At 35.4% G+C, this 18,749-nt stretch overlaps 1 protein-coding gene across 1 annotated transcript; it reads left to right on the top strand.

Annotated features, from left to right (window-relative positions):
• Positions 1–948: 948 nt before the first annotated feature.
• Positions 949–11,747, top strand: LOC141404202 (odorant receptor 67d-like). Its single transcript, XM_073987567.1, has 4 exons — positions 949–1,473; positions 1,534–2,057; positions 11,029–11,218; positions 11,291–11,747. The coding sequence occupies exons 1-4, from the start codon at positions 1,219–1,221 to the stop codon at positions 11,498–11,500; spliced, it is 1,179 nt and encodes a 392-aa protein (XP_073843668.1). The 5' UTR covers positions 949–1,218; the 3' UTR covers positions 11,501–11,747.
• The last annotated feature ends 7,002 nt before the right edge of the window (positions 11,748–18,749 follow it).

Raw genomic sequence — 18,749 nt, 5'->3', positions numbered from 1 at the left:
GACGAAATTTGCTGAAATTTGGTAACTAGTCTTCTTCAAAAACGAACGGAAACTAACAGCCAGTTTCTGTATGTCGAAAGAAGAATGAGTGCGAATGAAACACGTCCAAACTCTTGTGTGTTTTTTAAATTTGTTTTTTGTTTTGTTTTGAAGCAAAAGCAAAGGTAAAATTATTTCAAAAACTAAAGTTTGGGTGCGTTTCATTCGCACACATTCTTCTTTCGACATACAGAAACAGGCTGTAATTGTTCCATTTTACTTTACGCCGTTCTTACTTGTTTTTTTTTTTTTTTTTGAAAAAGTACTATGAAGTGAAGAAAAATTTTTACTCAAAAAATTATTACCTATTGCGCGAATGAATGACCTTTTGCCTGTGAATAACTAAAATAAATTTTATTCAATTTAAATATGGAAAAAGTTCATGCACATACCACTTTCAATTGATATGATATATGGAATAAAGTTATATATGAAGTTCAACAAAATATGATACAGGGATATGAGGTTGTAAAAAATTCATAACCCTAGTATATACACCCTTTAGTCTAAAGGCTGGGGGTATTTTTATACCTAACGTTTTCAGTAATGATGGTGAAGATATAGCACGTATATCTGGTATGCTACCACGTATATCGACTTATATATGCATGTATTAGAGAAATATGTCACAATCATATGAAATAAATTCCGTGGAAAACTATTGCCCATGAGTAGTGGTCGGCCCCGTCCGGCTATAGCCCTCTCTTACTTGTTTTACTTGAAATTAAATGAAAACTCTTTCTTGGTATGGTAGCACAAATTAAGAAACATACCTGAAATATGTATGTAGCACAAACATCAAAACCATTATTTACGTATGTGCATAAAACTGACATGATGACAAATTACACCATATCTGTCATTTATTGATTTTCTTACACCATTATTGATTATGTCACGTTTGTTCCTATGACCCTAAGTTCTTGGCCATATGCAACAATTTGTTTTCGTTCGTTTTGTTTGGATTCCCCTGAAATCGTGGAATATTTTACACATGGAGGAACAATTATTATAAAGAAACATTTTCTATAATTAGCTAATTAAGTCACTCATGATGTTTTATGAGTGAACTAATGCAGAAGTTCTTCTTACGCACAAAGTTTGCATTTGTGGTGTCATTTCATATAAGGACATTAGCCGTATATCATTCGTTGACTAAAAAAAACTGAAAAAAAAACAATGGGAAAAACTTTAAAGCGATCACCATCGGAGCGTTATAACCACTTCCTCCTCGTTATTAAATTTATAGCAGGATCTTTAGGCATAAATATATTTCGTCAAAATTTTAAACTGAATTTAATGTCTTGGGTGGTTATAAGTGTCAGTTTATCTTTCTTTGCATTCGCATTTTATACGACTTATATTGGTGTGATAATTGAAAAGGATTATACTACGATTCTGAGATCATTATGCATTATTGCAACTGCAATACAGGTGAGCTGTGGAATGCACTTTTTTAATCAGATTTCTTCAAATTACCAACAATTGTTATAGGCATTTTCAAAGTTTATCAATGCTGCTTCTCTTGACAACTACTTTCGTTTTATTCATGATGAGGTCCAAGCCACCTACGTGGAGTATGAATGCAAAGATAATCCACAGTATAGCGAAATATTGTCAAACAATCTAACATTGGTTAAACGTTCAATTGTCATACTGGCACAGATCTATTTAATTCTAACACTTGGCCTGATTTGTTTACCAGTCTACTACAAGTATGTTCGAGGGGAAAGTATAGAAGTAATACCACTTCGATTGCCGGGCATTGATAAAAATACCGCAGTCGGTAAAATAATTTATCAAACATTTCACATCTGTTGTGTCTGCTTTGGTATGTTTGGTAATTTCGTATCGGATGCGTTCATGGTTTTGCTTATTCTCCAAGTACCGTTAATGAAAACTATTTTGAAGATGAAATTTGATGAGTTGGACGAAGTCTTGCTGCATTATCCCGGTGAAAGAAAGAGGACGGAACCATTGTTGAAGGACATTTTTAAGTGGCATGAACAAATAAATATGTAAGTTTTAATATTGTGAGCATACTCGTATATTGAAAGTTATTCGAAAGTGAAATCATAGAGTGGACAAAATCTTTCCTGGCTTAGACTTTTCTCTGTGGATTTTTGAATTTCCAATGGCTCATGAAAGTTTTTTCTTGCCCAACATTCTGTAACTCTTGAACGGTTTGATATGGTTAGGTTAGGTTAGGCTGAATAGAGAGAGAGTAAGAACGCCGTTAAGTTCGGCCGGGCCGAACTTGTTATACCCTCCACCACGAGTTGTATTGAAGCAAAATGGAACAATTAGTTTCTTTTCGTTTATGAAGAAGACTAAATACCAAATTTCAGCAATTTCAAAGTACGGAAATTCGATGTACCATTCTATAAGGATAATATGAAGTCGTGGACCTATACCTAAATATTTCTGGTGGAAAGTTTTGTACCCCCAACGAAGACTAAATACAACATTTCAGCCTTTTTGCTGGAATATTCAGGCCACAACTTTCAAAATATCGAAAATTGGGATGCACCGTTCTATGGGGCTATATGGAGGCGTGAACCGGCACCGAAAATTTCTGGGAGATAGTTTTATACCCCCAACGAAGTCTTAATACCAAATTTTAGCAATTTCGGAGGATATTGAGGGCTATGTGGGCTATATGAGGGCGTGGGCCTATACTGACAAAATTCTGGGGAAAGTTTTAAATGAAGGCGTGTACATATACCGAAAAATTTTATATGGAAAGTTTTATACCCCAAATAAAGACTAAATGCCAAACTCAGCCATTTCAGTTGATTATTGTGGCCACAACCTTCAAAATACCGAAAATCGGGAGATGTTGTTCTATGGGGGCTATACCGACAAAATTCTGGGGGAAGGTTTTATACCCCCATCGAAGACTAACTACCACATTTCAACCATTTCCGTCTAATAATGAAGCTAAAACCTTCAAAATACCGAAAATCGGGTGGTGCCGTTCTATGGGGGATGTATCAAAACGTGAACCGATATAGCCCATCTGCAATACCAAACATTCTAGGAGTAACATAACTTTCTATACCAAATTTCAAAGCTCTATTTAAAAAATTGCGAGCTGCATCTTGATTTCGACAGACGGACGGACAGACGGTCATAGTTATATCGACTCAGAATTTAACCTTGGTCAGGAATATATATACTTTATAGGGTCTCCGATGAATATTTCCATGTGTTTCAAACTGAATGAAAATTTTAATAAAAACATCAAAATTAACAAGTGAGCCAAAGATATAGTCAGGTCTGGGCCGACTATGTGATATCCTACACCACTACCCCTCTGCATAAGCTTTTGACTGGTAAAATTCAAAATATTAAAATTGGGTTAGGTCAATTTTGTTGAAACGCATTTAAGTACATCGTCCGTACAACTCAAATGAAAAATGGAAAAGTGGGATGTACGTCAACCATCAATAGGCTTCTTTCTCTGTGAGACCCCCATTAACTCCCAAAATTTCGTGAGTATCCGATCAAAATTCCGACCTGTAGTGCTATTGCACAAAAAGTGGAAAAAGGATGCATTACCGACTATTGCATTATCTCTGTTATTTGACCACCTATGACAACCTACTGCACATCGTTGTAAAGGTGATATTTTCTACTTTCCTTGCCAGGTTTTGCTTTCGATAAACCTCTTACTGAATAGAGATATTTGCTTTGAAATAAAACGTTGGCCTTTTCTCCAAATAAGTTTTTTCACATTCCGACCCCAGAATAATATCAGACCATTACCGAAATCAATAAGTTTTTTCCTCTGTGGGACCCCCATTAACACCCAAAATTTCGTGACGATCCAATCAAAATTGCGACGTGTAGCGTGATTAAAAAAAATTAAAAAAATGGGATGTATTACCGACTATTGCGATATCTCCGTTATTTGGCCACTTACGCCAACCTGCTTTACATCATTGTAAAGATAGGATTTTTTACTTTCATAGTCAGACTTTGCTTTTGGGAGGTCCCCAAAGCTGTGATATTCGTCATTATTATTAAAATCCCAAAAATGAAAAGTCGTGTTCTATTAGCGGCTATTGCGATATCTTCGTTGTTTGACCACCTACGACAACCTACGTTACATCGTAGCAAAGCTGGTATTTTCTATTTTCATTGATATACCCCACATAGAAGCGGAGATATTCGCTTTGAAATAAAATGTTAAGTTTTTCTCCAACTAAGATTTTGCCCATACCGACCCCTGAATATTATCCGACCATCACCAACATCAATAGACTTCTTCCCCTTCGGGACCTTCATCAACACCCAAAATTTGGTGACGATCGGAATAAAATTGCGACCTGTAGCGTGATTACAAGGTTTAGATGGACAGACGGACGGACGGACACACATAGCCAAATCGAGCCACCATTATGTCGATGCGTTACAAACTTTTTGGTCAAAACCAACTTATAAAACCCATGTACAAGCTCCGATACTGTCGAAAGGACTTGTAGGGGCTCAAATTCTACAGAGTAGATTTTGAACCAAAATATACTGTTGAATAACAACAAGTATTCTGACGATACTTACGTTTTGTTGATTGCAAACTAAAGAAAAAAAGTAAGCAAAGGCTATAGTCGGACGGGGCCGACCATGTGATACCCTACAGCACAACATGTAGGAATTAGCTATGTGCAACCGCCTTGCACGCAGAATGTTCGGGTTCGATTCCCATCAAATTGTCAACGGTGGCAAAATACCCCATCATATGTTGGCGATATTTCCTGAGTATTTCAGCCACGAAAAACGTCTCTACAAGTGGCAACTTAGGACACGCCATTGGGACTCGGCGATAAAAACTAGGTCACATATCAATAACTTAATATGAATCCATTGATATAAGAGAAGCTTCCATTGTCTTTACTGGGATGTTTGTGGAAAAATATATAAATTATACATTTCTAAAAAATATTCGAAAATTGGAAAATTCACATTGATTAGACCCTCCTGCTACAGCTTCAAATTGTCTTTGAATATCAGGTTCCTTTTTGGAATACACCTAAAATAAATAAGTATATATACCATGCAATGGTGAATTCGATAATTGGGAAAATTACGAGTTTATTGAAGATCTATCGTCCAAAATTGTGCACTTGTGGGCATATATTGTGATATAAAAAATACATTTTATACCGGTAGACATAACTAACAATGAATAGAAATTCAAAAATGTTGCATGCAAATAAATTTATAAATCCCAAAATTATTCATATTCAATTATACAGCAAAGAAGATAGTATAAGTCAGCTGCACTAACGGTGATATACCCTCAGCCTCTGCCGTATAAAAATATATTTATTTTGTAACACGAGTTTGCTTCAAAATACGTGGAATCTGTAGGTATCGTAATATGGGGCTATACCAAATCAATTTTAGTAAGCTAACTTCTGAGTTTTGAAAAGTTTAAGAATTATTTTTTCAGATTTGTAATTTTAGTTGGAGCCGGCAGGGATTTTGGAACTTCTGGACTAATATCTCAGGAAGTATGACTTACCCCGGAAAAGGGACCAAATAGATCCGATATGGGTCCTTAAACTACACTTTCCCCAAATTTTGTGTGGAAGGTACTCGAAGGACGGACCGATATATTCCATATTGACTGGATGAAATAACACGATGTGTAAAGTTTCGACCAATCAGAAAATTCCCTTGAGAGTTATCTTGCGGATTTGCGGCGCAAGTACAATCTGCTGAAAAAGTCCAAAACGATTCGAGAGGAATCTTAAATTTCCCTATTCCGAATTTTGTGTGGGAGGTACCCTAAGGTGTGGACCGATATAGTCTTATCCAATCTATATCTGGAAGGAATAATAATATATGGAAAGTTGGGAGCAAATCGATTGTTCACTTCGCCAGTTATCGTTCACACAATTTTTCGAAAACAATTTTGAACTTTTTTGAGGGAGGTGTGGACCGACATTGCCTACATTCGAACTTAAACAAAGTTTGGGCAAAATATTACGAAGTATAAAATTTGGTTTTAATCGGTAGATCCGTTCGAGAGTTATCGTGCGCACCAGCCGGCTGGACATTAAGAGAGACAGATGAACGGACAGGACTAAATAGACTCCAAATTGTCTGAAACGAATTTCGTCCAAACATACTTGGGGTCTAAAACCAATATTTCGATGAGACACATCTTTGGTCGTATTTTGTTTGTATACCCTTTACCCTAAATCCTGAGGTATAAAATAGGTGGCGAGGCGACCACATGTTGCAATATTTGTATAAACAGTCCAATTTGAGAACTGAACTGAAAATGTCTCTGTCATGATAGAGACAATTTGTAGCATGGGAGAAAATTGTGGTTCTCTACACAAAACCCGTTATATATTAGGCAGTAAGCCCGTTGCAATTTGCATCAGGGAAACGGTCAGTTGTTATTATTCCATATGTAGACTACTTTGCCGGTATATGCGTAAAGTAATGATCTATGTCACCCGCTAAATAATATCAGATCATCATGCAAAATTATAGCCATTTTCTGCAAACTAAACTCTTACCTCGTGCAAAATTTCGTCACTATTGAGCTATAATTGCGACCTCTAGATTGTTAATTACTGCACTACAAACAAACAAGTAAGAAAAGTCTATAGTCGGACGGAGCCGACCATGGGATACCCTATACCACTATCGCTCTCCACGGAACTTCTTTTCAATGATTGTGAAAATTTAATTATCAAATATCAGAGATGTAATGTATAATACTTATGACCAAAACCAAAAAGTTATCTAGCATGACAAAGACATTTTTGTTGCAGGAAAGGAACATTTAGTTCACGTAAGATGTAATGAAACCTACTTATGTAGTACTACTACTTCCGTTGTTTAACCACTACGTTATTGAAATTTTTACCAATTTCACACAAAAGTTTCAGTCCATTTAACCCGCTAAGTATTATCTGATCTTCACTTTGGTTCTTCTTCATCATAAACTCACACTTTGTTTAAAATTTTGCGGGTTATTATTTTTACCTACAGAGCCGCTACAAAATTGGTTAAAATTTTGTTTTTGATCCATTTCATCCCCTGAACATTTCACGATCATCACCAAAAACTAATAATTTCTATTCTGGCCCGAGCCAAACCTCCTTAAAAAAAATTCGTTACAATCGCTCCATAATTGCGGCCTTAAGCTTGTTTACAATTTTTAATTGACGGACACACATCGCTAAATCGCTTTATCTCGTCGAGATATGAATTTCGGCATACCAAATAAGGGGTCCAGGACGAATATTTCGTGGTGTTACATAAACTTTTGTAGAGACAATAAGTAGCATGTGATAAAAATGTGGTTCTCTACACAGAACTCATTATATATTAGGCAGTAGGCCCGTTATCTAGCAAACACTTTATTGCAATTTACATCAGAGGAAAGGTCAGTAGTTTCTTTCCATATGTAGGCTACTTTGCGAAATATATATGTCCTCAAGGAATTAAAATATCGACCAAAAATACAATTTTTATATTTTTCATACAAAAGTAATGGTCCATTTCACCCGCTAAAGAATATCAGATCATCATTCAAAATTGTAGGTATCTTTTTCGACCTATACTCTTACCCGGTGCAAAATTTCGTGACTATTGATGTATAATTGCGACTTCTAGCGAGTTTATTATTACACTACAAACAAATAACGGAATATATTAGGCTGTAACTCTGTTATCTGATCATGCACACCAACATAATTGGCATCAATTGAAAGGTTAAGCGTTCCACTTTCAAGTATATCTCACTTGTCCGGAATGTCACTTCCAGGAATTAAGATATAAGCTGTATATTAAAAATTTTCACATTTTCACACAAAAGTTTTGGTCCATTTAACCCTCTAAACATTATCTGATCGCCATCTCAAATTGCAAGCTTCACCTTTGTGATATGCTCTTACCTTATTTAGAATTACACGTTGATCGGACTATTATTGAGACCTACAGAGCCGCTACAAAATTGGATAAAAATTATGTTTTTGGTCCATTTCACCCGCTAAATGATCGTGAAATATCATCACCAATAAGAATAGGGATCTGTTCTGGTCTGAACCCGACCTCCATGCAAAATTTCGTGATGATCGGTCCATAATTGCGGCCTGGAGTTTGATTACAATTTATAATGGACAGACGAACGGACGGACACACATCTCAAAATCGCTTTATCTCGTCGAGATATGAAGATTGGTATGCCACATTGGGGGTCTCCGACGAATATTTGGCGGTGTTAAATGAATTTTTACCAAAACAAACTTATAATATCCTTTCCACATAGCGGTGTAGGGTATAAACACTACCTGATTTCAAATTCAATTTCTTTGACGCTGTCGGTCAATTTATTAATATTTATTTAAAACCAGAAGATTTTTAAAAATGGTCTTCATAAATTATTGATCAGACGAGCCGCACTTGTAAACTTCAAGAATATTTTAACTAATGGAAATCTCTTTATATTGATAAAAAAAATGTACCAATATTTCCAATTTTCTGAATTGAGCTTTTGTATCCTCTGACATATTAGTTCATGGGGTCTAGAATAAAACCTGGATATTTATATATGGATAGTTTTTTGCGAGTAAGTTTTCTATCTTTTGAGAATACATCTAATTCGGTAGAAAAATTTGACGAAAATATTAATAATATAAATAACTATCTCATTGTTTGCAAGGTATGTTTTTTTATTTTTATAATATTTGTATGCCTAGAGAAGACTAAATACCAAACGTCAGTTATTTCCGTCCGCATACACAACGTGTTGCCAAAATTGCAAAAAACGAAAGTGGTCAGTTTGAGGACTCGCCAGTCCTGCACTCTTTCCAAACTTCGTGTGGGAGGTACACGAAAGAGAGGTCCGATGTAGTCAATATTCCAACATAATCCAAATCTGTAAGAAATAACAGGATGTACAACGTTTGGACCAAATCAGTTTTTTTTCTTCGAGGGTTTCCTTACGTACTACCCAGATTAATAGATGCCGGCAAGCTTTTTGGAGCTTTCTTGATGGACTTGCCTGCGAAAAAATTACACCGTAGTAACAGAGCCCGCAAAAAGAACTTGTTGCAAACAAGTACTAAAGTATCAGTCAGCAGTGCCGACATAAATATATCCTCAGGCGCGGACCTAAAAAAGACAACACAAAACTTCTGACGTCTATAGAGGTTTTCGAGTTCTTGGGCCAATTTCTCTCTCTCTCGTTGCCAAAAATTTAAAAACGATCCCAGGCGAGTCTTTAACCTGTTGTATTCCTAAACTTTGCGTGGGAGTTACCCGAAAGAGTGGTTCGACGGGCATAATTCGAAGCTGTAAAAACTAATACGATGTACAACTTCGAGGGTTATCTCATGCACAAGGAAATATGGACTTGCTCCCTGTTACACGGATTCACAAGAAGAACTTTTTGGAAAATATTTCAAAACTATTGGAGATGAGCTGTTAAACTGCACTTTTCTCACATTTTGTGGTACTTGAAGGACGGGACTGATACATGACTGGATGAAATAATACGATATGCAAAGTTTGGACCAATCAGAAACTCCCTGCTAGAGTTATCTTGAGGATTTGCCATTTTAGTTGGTGCCGTCAAGGAGAGATTTTCGGTCATTTTTGTACAACCCTACATCCTTGTGATGAGTTTCTACATAAGATTACATAATTGAAAATTAACTTTAGAGCCACATGAAATAACCAAACTGACAAGACATTTCTTTTTTACTAATTTTCTTTAATTCTGAGTAAACGCTTTTTTTAAGATATTATTTTTCAAGAAAAAATAAAAATTACAAATGTATTCAATGTGGTTTGTGTATGACCTTTTTCAATATTTGAATGGAATAAACGTTATTTTAGTTATTAATAGGCTTAAGTTTATTCATACGTGCAGCAGGAAATAAGTTTGTAAACATTTTTTTTTTCATTTCATAATTTTTTTCAAAAACATATTTTTTAAATCGATTCAATAGAATAAACGTTACTTTTGTGATTAATAGGCAAAAGATCATTCATCCGTGCTACAGGAAATCATTATTGAGAAAAATGTCGAAAAGTCATAACCCTAAAGGATACGGCCCCACAAAAAATGTACTGTTGTAAAGGAGGCCGCAAGCACAACCTGCTGAAAAAATTCAAAACGATCCGAGCGGATCTGTTAAACTTCACTTTTCTGTCCATATTCGTACCCGATCTATGCCTGGATATAATATTACCATATGCAAAGTTATGGATAATTCGGTTACTGCCTCCGAGAGATGGTGCGCACGCCATCTTAGCGAAAATTGTTGAACTTTTGTGGTGGAGGTACCGGAATGAGTGGACCGATATGGTCCCTCTTCGAACTAAAACTAAGTAATGACAAAATATTACGAATTCCAAATTTTGGACCCGATCGGTTGTTTGGTTCATGATTAATCGTGCGCACCAGCCAGCCAGACAGACGGGCGGACATTGCTCAATCGACTCCAGATTGTTTGAAACGAATTTCTTCGAAATATATTTGGGGTCTAAAATCATTATTTCGGTGAGGGACAATTTTGGTGGTATCAAAGGCTGAAGGTTTAATATTTTCCTTTCTGTTCCGAAAGTACCAATGCCCGGAATTTTAGGTAGTGACGTTTTTTGGTCATTGGGAACCTCAAATACCAAACGTGGACGTGGTAATTTTTGGTGGAGATACCCTACGGATGAAAATTTTTTAGAAGGATACTCGAGCTATACGTCACCCTGGCTTTTAATTCCAAAAGGCTTAACTCATTTTTTGAGTTAACGTTCAAAAATTAGTCTTAACAAATATTTAAATAAATAAAATATATTTTTGTAATATTATTTTTTGTTGTCCTCTATTTGTTTGAAAATGTTAAAAACAAATCTTATTTTTGCTCTTTAATTTGCCAAAACTATATACGAGTAACTAAGCTGATTTTTCTTAGTTATATTGTTATGTTTATACTATCATCGCTTCATTTATTTTGCCAGTGTTACAACAACTATTGACAAAATGTACTTCTGGATAATTTTCCTACAAATATCTACCTCAACATTTGGTATTATCTGTGTCACTGTTTGCTACCTGTTGGGTGCTTGGCCGGTAGCTCCACTATATTTTCTCAACTCGATGGTCGTTCTCTACATATATTGTGGTCTTGGTAATGTGGTGGACAATGCAGTTAAGAAGCCATGAGATTAAAGATGTTTTGATAATAACTGATACTAATTTTGTTTCTGCTTCTCTTTCCAGAATAGCGATATAACTACACTTATTTATGACTGCAACTGGTATGAACTGACGGCACCAGAAAACAAAATGTTACTCAATATGCTGAGGAAGTCACAATTCGCTCCGACTATGACAGTTGGTGGCTTTATGCCACTTAGCTTGAATACTGCATTGCAATTGTCCAAAACAATTTATACAGCAGCCATGATATTGAATGAATTTCTAAATTAAAATTAAAATTGCACATGTTAGGGTCCTTAATGACTCATTTCATCAATATTGGAGGCATTATTTTGAAAACGGATAATTGAAGTTGGAGATAAAAACCCATAGTTAGATAATTACAAATCTGGAATGATTGACTTGCCCTATTTTATTTATGTGATGTGTGGCTACTTAAATATAAAATATTAGTATTGTACACTCTGTTTCAATATTTCAATAAAAGCACGAACATGCATACATACTTATACATAAATGACACTTCCAAAAATCAGGACAAAACGGTTTTCGGACAAAGGCTATTGATATTAAATGTTGATCAAATCATACCATCGGTCCAAGGATTATTTCTGTAGAAAATAATGAAAATCGTTCTAGATTTGGATTTGACTCGCATATATATTGGCATCCGATAAGAGTTCAATATTGCACCAAAAGCGCTTTATAGTTCCAATCAAGCTGAAAATTGGTACATTCATCCAAAACTAGCCGGTTGTAAATTTAGTGTTGACAAACGCGGCCAAAATATATATTTTTCTTCAGAAAATCGAGATGGTTTCTGAATGGCGCAAACATATATCAAAAGTTTTTATTTCGTCATATATATATGAATTTAGGTTATAAAGCTGAATAAAATTTAGTGTTGACAAATCGACGGTGTCAAGGTTAAGTGTTCCATACGCCATTTTCCCGTTTTGAGATAATCGCATTTTAATGTTTGCGTCACAATTGCTAGGAGCTGACTGAGGAAAATATTTACATTTATTTTTGACTAGGTTTATTAGTAACAGTATTGTTACGGAATTAGACTTAACTAATCTCCGTGTAGACGTTGTTTTATTCCCCAGTACGATTTGTGCCAAATAAAACAGGGTTCGTTTTAGATTACTCTTCTACAATGCTTTATTTACTTTATTACACTTATTCGGAACCGACTTTAATTACTAAGCACACAGCTTGTTTCTAGTTAGCACGCAGTTCTTCTTTAACCCATCTGTTCAGTTCAACGCTTAAAAAACAACTAACTCAATGTTGCCGTTCCAACCTGTATTTATTCCCAAAATCTCCTTGGTCTAGAATTATCCAGAACATCTGACAACACCTCGAATCTGTGCAGCGAACACACAGACGCACATTCGCACTAAAGCCGCCATCAGACTCACATATATGGGCGAAGATCAATAAAGTGGACAAGCACACTAAGGGGTAGTTTACACCATATGTAAATGTCATATGACATGAACATTTCCATCGTTATATATTCGCTAATATGTGTAATATTGGAGATTTTCCTTACGCCATTTACTCCTTGCGTCCACACCAGCAAAAATGTAAAAAAAACTACGTCTCCACATTGCCTTCGTGGGTAAATATGGAATGTTTTTATTTCGTGTCATATGACATTGATAGATAGTGTAAACTACCTCTAATGACGTAATTACAACAACAAACAAATGTAAGAAATAAGGAAGTAGCAAACTAAACGATAATTATATGATTATGGAGAACAAACAAAAGCACATTAATAAAAGGTAAAGTAAGAACTAGAATGATGAAGAGAATTCTACATGGTAGTTGTTGTTGCTTAAATAAAGTAACTGCGTAATAAAAACTTTGCGTTACAATTCAGATTTTTAAATTAACGCCAATTAAACTAAATTTACTTAAACCTATCAGTTACATTCGTAACAGTATATAGAACATTTTTGACAAAAGTTACTGGAATATCTGTTGGAATATAAAAGTTATAGAGAATTAATATTAAATTCAAATCTTCTAAGTCGAAACTTAAACTTTTGAATTCAGTTCGGATTTTATGGTCTCATCTAAATCGGGCTAAAACTACAGTTTTTTGCATTTATCAGGCCTTTATCCCAAAAACGATTAGTAATTTGGCATTGCTGTCTTTGGCATTATTGTATCCCTAAACTAGTAGAACTTATCTTTTGAAAATACCACATAAGAAAATCTCCATCTAGGACATCAAAATCGATAAAATATAGAAAATTTTACATAATTGCTGAAAGTCTGGTCAGTATCGGCTAAACCATTAAGAGTTGAACCAAGTAACATTTTGCAAAAATCTTCCAAATAAAGTTCTCAGCAATTCTTCAGAACATTTTGAAACTCTAAAATGCTTACTTCATGTTGTTTCAGCGGTATTTTGCATCATATTTTTTACAACACGTATTTCAAACAGAGTTCACACCAACAGTTCATTCTCGCATTTCGGATTTCACCACATTATTGACATATTTGTTAAATCGTCGTTGAAAAATGTACTGAAAACAACATGATATAGGCAGTTTAAAACAATGCACAGTGTCCGATTTTCCAAAAAACCTAGCCAAAAATCGAAAAAAAATTATCAATTTACGCTAAAAAGGGTCAGATATTGTTTATAGGATCCCAGTGCATGTAGTTATGAAAAAATATATACATTTCTTGTTTAATAAGTGGGTATAAAAGCAGGTCGAAGTGACCCTATTTGGAATTTTTTTTCAATATTTAAGTTGTTTATAAATCCATGATAATATGTAAAATAAACAACGGTTTTAAATATTTTCTTTTTGTAATTGTAATGAAAGGTATGTGAAACGTATTTAAGATGTTCAGTGTCGCCAATGAATTGTGCGTTCTTTAATAATTGATGTCCGTACTTGTTAATTTTTTCAAGATCAATTTTCACAATAAATTATAAAAATAGTTGTGAGTAAGATCGAGTTGGGCCGTGTAATTTATCATTTCATAAAAAAAGGAAGGGTTTTTTACCAATTTCCATCGAAACATCCTGCACATATTTGCACTTTTCGTTTTTATGTGATATTTTGTCTTGCAGGTATATACAGATTTTCTTTCATACAGAATGTCAGAATATAGTATAGGGTCACTTTGTGGCGTTTGGGCATAATTTAGAGTTTTGATATATTTTAAGACCTATAGTAAAATTTTATGGCGAACAAATTTCTAGAATATTTTGGTCTGATCCGACCACATTTTATAGGAGATTTTAAAGATTTGAGGAAAAAGGGACCAAAAGGACCCCTTTTATGACTAGCACGAGGGTTAATTTCTTTAAGACAAATATTCCTCGCATTCTTGTCAGTAAAGTTGCCAAAGACATTATACACCTAAAGTGCAAGGATTCCAAGTGATTTTAACTCAAATATTTCCGAAACTGTAGAAATTGTGGAAGCTTGCACCCCTATTTCAGTTTCTTGGTTTTTTGGCAAAATTGATACCGATATTTCCTTGGTATGTAATGCAAATAGAAATTTCATTTCTTTGGTGACATAGTGAAATTTAGCTGAGAACATTTTTGTCTTTGACGCCATTCTTCTAAAATGATGCTTTTTATGACAATTTTGCCAAAACTTTGATGAAGTACGACATTAACCCTAAACCCTAATTTGCATATTTCTGGAGTTAAGGTAAGATATAGAGTTTTGGTGTATTCTAGGACCTATAGTAAATATTGAAGAAGAAATTTGTAGAATATTTTGATCCGATAAGATCACATTTTATAGGAGGAGGGACCAAAAAGACCCTTTAATGACCGCCTGAGGGTTAAATAATATCAAAAATGTAATCAGCGGCCCGAAAAACATAAGAACCAAAGGTTAGGTCAAAATCCATGCATTTTTAGAGTTTTGGCCAGGTTTTTCGGAAAATCAGACACTGTGCAATGGTATGTTTTGAAGAGTTGTGTATTACATTCCAACGAATATTTTTCCAAAAGAAAATATTTAGAAAAAATTTTCGGTTTCGATTTTCGAAATGTATAAAAGTTATGGAAATTTTCGCGACAAAATCGATTAGTTGTCAATGAGAGCCGTACCTAAAATGTTCTGAGCGACACTTTTGCAGAACATTTCGAAGCTGAAAAACTTCATCTTGTGATACTTCTGTAGCGGCTCTTAAAATAAAGGACGAAAAGGACATTGAAGGAAGCGAGTTAGAAGGTCGAAGTGCTCTACGAAAATAATCCTCATTCGATTTGACTGAAGACATGTTATCTCAAAAATAAGCTAAAGCAACAGTCAACAAAGATATAACGCTAATTCCTGCTGGCTTACAGGGTCTCTAGCAAAAATTTTATCACGCCATAACGCGGAAGTTCGACTCACGGCGGATCTGTCCTTCGGGGTTCTAAATAGGCGACCTGACCTAACGCCCAAAATTAATTTTGGGCGTTATGTCCGCCCTGTCCCCGGACTTAATCCCCAAAATAAAATTGGGTGCTATGTCCGCCCTTACTCCGGACATAAGGCCCAAACAAAATGGGACACAACGCCCAAAACATTATATTATGTTTTTTCATATTTTAATGATTTAAAATTAATATTTGTAATGCAGCGCCGGTTTCAATTGCTGTGTTCCAAAACCTATAATAAACTATTTCTGTCAAACTTAATTATAAAAATTTTTTTTAATTTTCAAAAGGGTAGACTCTTTCATTTTTATTTCATGGTTAAGTGATTTTAAAAATGATTTTATTGATTCCTAAAATAGCAAACATCATTCAGCTGATTTTAACCAGTTGGACGCATAAGGAGCCAAGCTATGTATGTCGAAATCTCCCTAGGAATTTATTAACACATTTCGAAATAACGAACACTGAAAAAACGGTTGTTGAGTGATTTATTTCTTATTGTGAATTAAAAATTGAGTCATAGATAAAACCTAAAGATGTTGAAAGCGATTGAGCAAAAGTCGAAAACGGTATATTTTATAAGAAACCGAGCGCGCGCGATTTTTTATAAAATATACCGTTTCGAGTTTTGCTCGATAGTTTTCGTAATTTGTTAAGTTAAATGTTAATATGTATTTAAAATGGTTTCCTTATTATAAATAAAATTGAGTTATAGAGCAAACCTGAATATGCTGGAAGCGATGGGATATAAGCCAAAAAAGGTATATTTTTTAAGAAATCGCACGCGCGATTTTTTATAAAATGTACCGTTTTTGACTTTTACTCCGTCGCTTCCAACATATTCAGGTTTGCTCTATGGCTCAATGTTTTATACACAATTTTGTATGGCGTTATAGAAGTATTGCAAACACACAAGAATGTTTCTAAAAATGAGACGAAACACATACGAGTACATACTCGTATGATAGTTAATCCAGAGATGAAAGTCAATCTGCTCGTCAGAAAAATCTTTTATACGAAATATTTTTAAAAAATTAAATTGCAGGTTTGCAAAATTGTGCATGCTTGTTAGCCTTGTTTCGAGGAAACTCAAGAAAACCATAACGATCACGGTACTGTAATGTCGTGTCCATTTTGTCCCCAAATTGTTGGAAAACCCGTACACATGATTTCAGTAAGCTAATTTATTGAATACATACACATATAATTCAATTTTATTTCTAAATAAATCTGAATTTTACTTATGAACAGGGAAAATCATTAATTTCGGAAAACAGACATAACGCCCAATGGGCCTTAAGTCCGTTATGGGGGCGGACTTAACGCCCAATTTCGCGTTGGGTGTTAAGTCCGGGGTCAGGGCGGACATAACGCCCAAATTTGATTTTGGGTGTTATGTCCGTTGGGCGTTAAGTCAGGTCGCCTTCTAAATATACCTACCAAGACCTTTCTTCCCCAAGAGGAATTTTCCGTGCCCCAGACTTCCACCTCCATTTTGTTGTACAGTGTTATTTATCCAAATATTTTATTTTTGCCCTTATCTACAAATTTGCTTCAGAGGGAGGATGAAGATTCATATAGGTTTCACAGATATGGCCCAGAATTGCTCTAAAAAGTAAATATTTAACCATGTATAGAAGGGCCATAAAATCCAAGCTGGATCTGACACAACAAAACCCAACTAGGGTTTTTGTCGTTTGGGCCGGTACTTTCAAAAACTCCTCACCTCGATTTGTTTGCAAAAGATTACCTTAACAATGTTGCACAGTATAACCCTCGTAGAGAGAAATGGATTTGGTCTTAATTTTGTACATCGTATTACTTCTTAGAGACTTGGATTACGTCCGAAAGTGGACTACATCGGAACACTCCTTCGGGTGCCTCCCACACAAATTTCGGAAAGAGTGTCAAAGTCCATTCTTCTTAGGAATTTGGCCCAAAATTTTAAAAACCATAGAGACGTTAAAAGTATTGAGTTTACTTATTTTCTTTGTGTCCGCTGAGGGAACTACTGACAGATACTTCCTAACTTGTTTTAATAATTATTATTATTACTTATTGCTATTACGCCAAATCGTGGGCGCATAGTACTTACTTACTTACTTACTTAGTTCGCCCATTACAGAACATTTGTTCCATAGACCGAACTAAGAAAAGATCTCCATTCCTCTCTGTTTTTCGCTTGACTTTTTGGAATACCGCGCCTTTCCATTTCTTCATCCACTAGTTTGCTCCATCAAAGCTTAGGCCTGCCGATTCTGCGTGCACCGCCATGTGGCATGTATTCATACGCCTTTTTAGCGGGTTCATCATCGCTCATTCTCATGATATGGTCTAGCCAACGCAATCGTTGCATCTCGATACGTTTAACTATATTCATGTCTTTGTATAGCTGATAGAGCTCGTGGTTCATACGACGTCGATATTTACCGTCAACGCAAATCGGCCCGTAGATCTTTCGAAGAATTTTCCTCTCAAACACACCAAGCACTGCCTTATCTGCTTGCGCAAGTACCCATGCTTCGGAGCCATACATTAGTACGGGTAGTATCAGCGTTTTGTATAGTGTTATTTTTGTTTGACGAGATGTGGCTTTGTTTATAAATTGCTTACTTAGACCATAGTTGCATCTGTTGGCCAATACAATTCTTCTTCTTATTTCACAACTGATGTTGTTTGTTGTGTTTATGGCAGTGCCGAGGTAGACGAAGTCTTTAACTACCTCAAAATTGTAGGTACCAACTTCCATAGTTGGTGCGAGCTCTATGGACGCTCTGCGCGTCGACACCATCAATTTGGTCTTTTCACCGTTTACCGCCAGACCCACTTTCGCAGATTCTGCTTCGACCTTCCTAGAGGTATCAGTTACTTCCTTTACTGATCGTCCCATGATGTCTATGTCATCAGCATAGGCAAGTAACATGTGGCTATTGGTGTAAATTGTGCCATTTCTTTTGACATTTGCATCTCGTATTACCTTTTCCAGCAAAATGTTGAATAGGTCACATGAAAGGCTGTCTCCTTGTCTGAAACCTCTTTTGGTACAAAATTCTTCGGAGAGGTTCTTTCCAATTTTAACTGAGGACCAAGTATCGGTTAAAGTCG

The sequence above is a fragment of the Musca autumnalis genome, unplaced genomic scaffold, assembly GCF_047663935.1.
Source record: "Musca autumnalis isolate F117 unplaced genomic scaffold, ASM4766393v1 scaffold_4, whole genome shotgun sequence".
Taxonomy (NCBI): domain Eukaryota; kingdom Metazoa; phylum Arthropoda; class Insecta; order Diptera; family Muscidae; genus Musca; species Musca autumnalis.
This window is presented reverse-complemented; position numbering and strand designations above follow the sequence as displayed.

What these genes read in the sequence shown, in the direction of transcription:
- LOC141404202 (XM_073987567.1), top strand. Translation starts at nt 1,219, where the DNA reads ATGGGAAAAACTTTAAAGCGATCACCATCGGAGCGTTATAACCACTTC. An exon ending in TTATTGCAACTGCAATACAG is followed by an intron (nt 1,474 to 1,533) that starts GTGAGCTGTGGA and finishes CAATTGTTATAG; the next exon opens with GCATTTTCAAAGTTTATCAA. An exon ending in TGGCATGAACAAATAAATAT is followed by an intron (nt 2,058 to 11,028) that starts GTAAGTTTTAAT and finishes TTATTTTGCCAG; the next exon opens with TGTTACAACAACTATTGACA.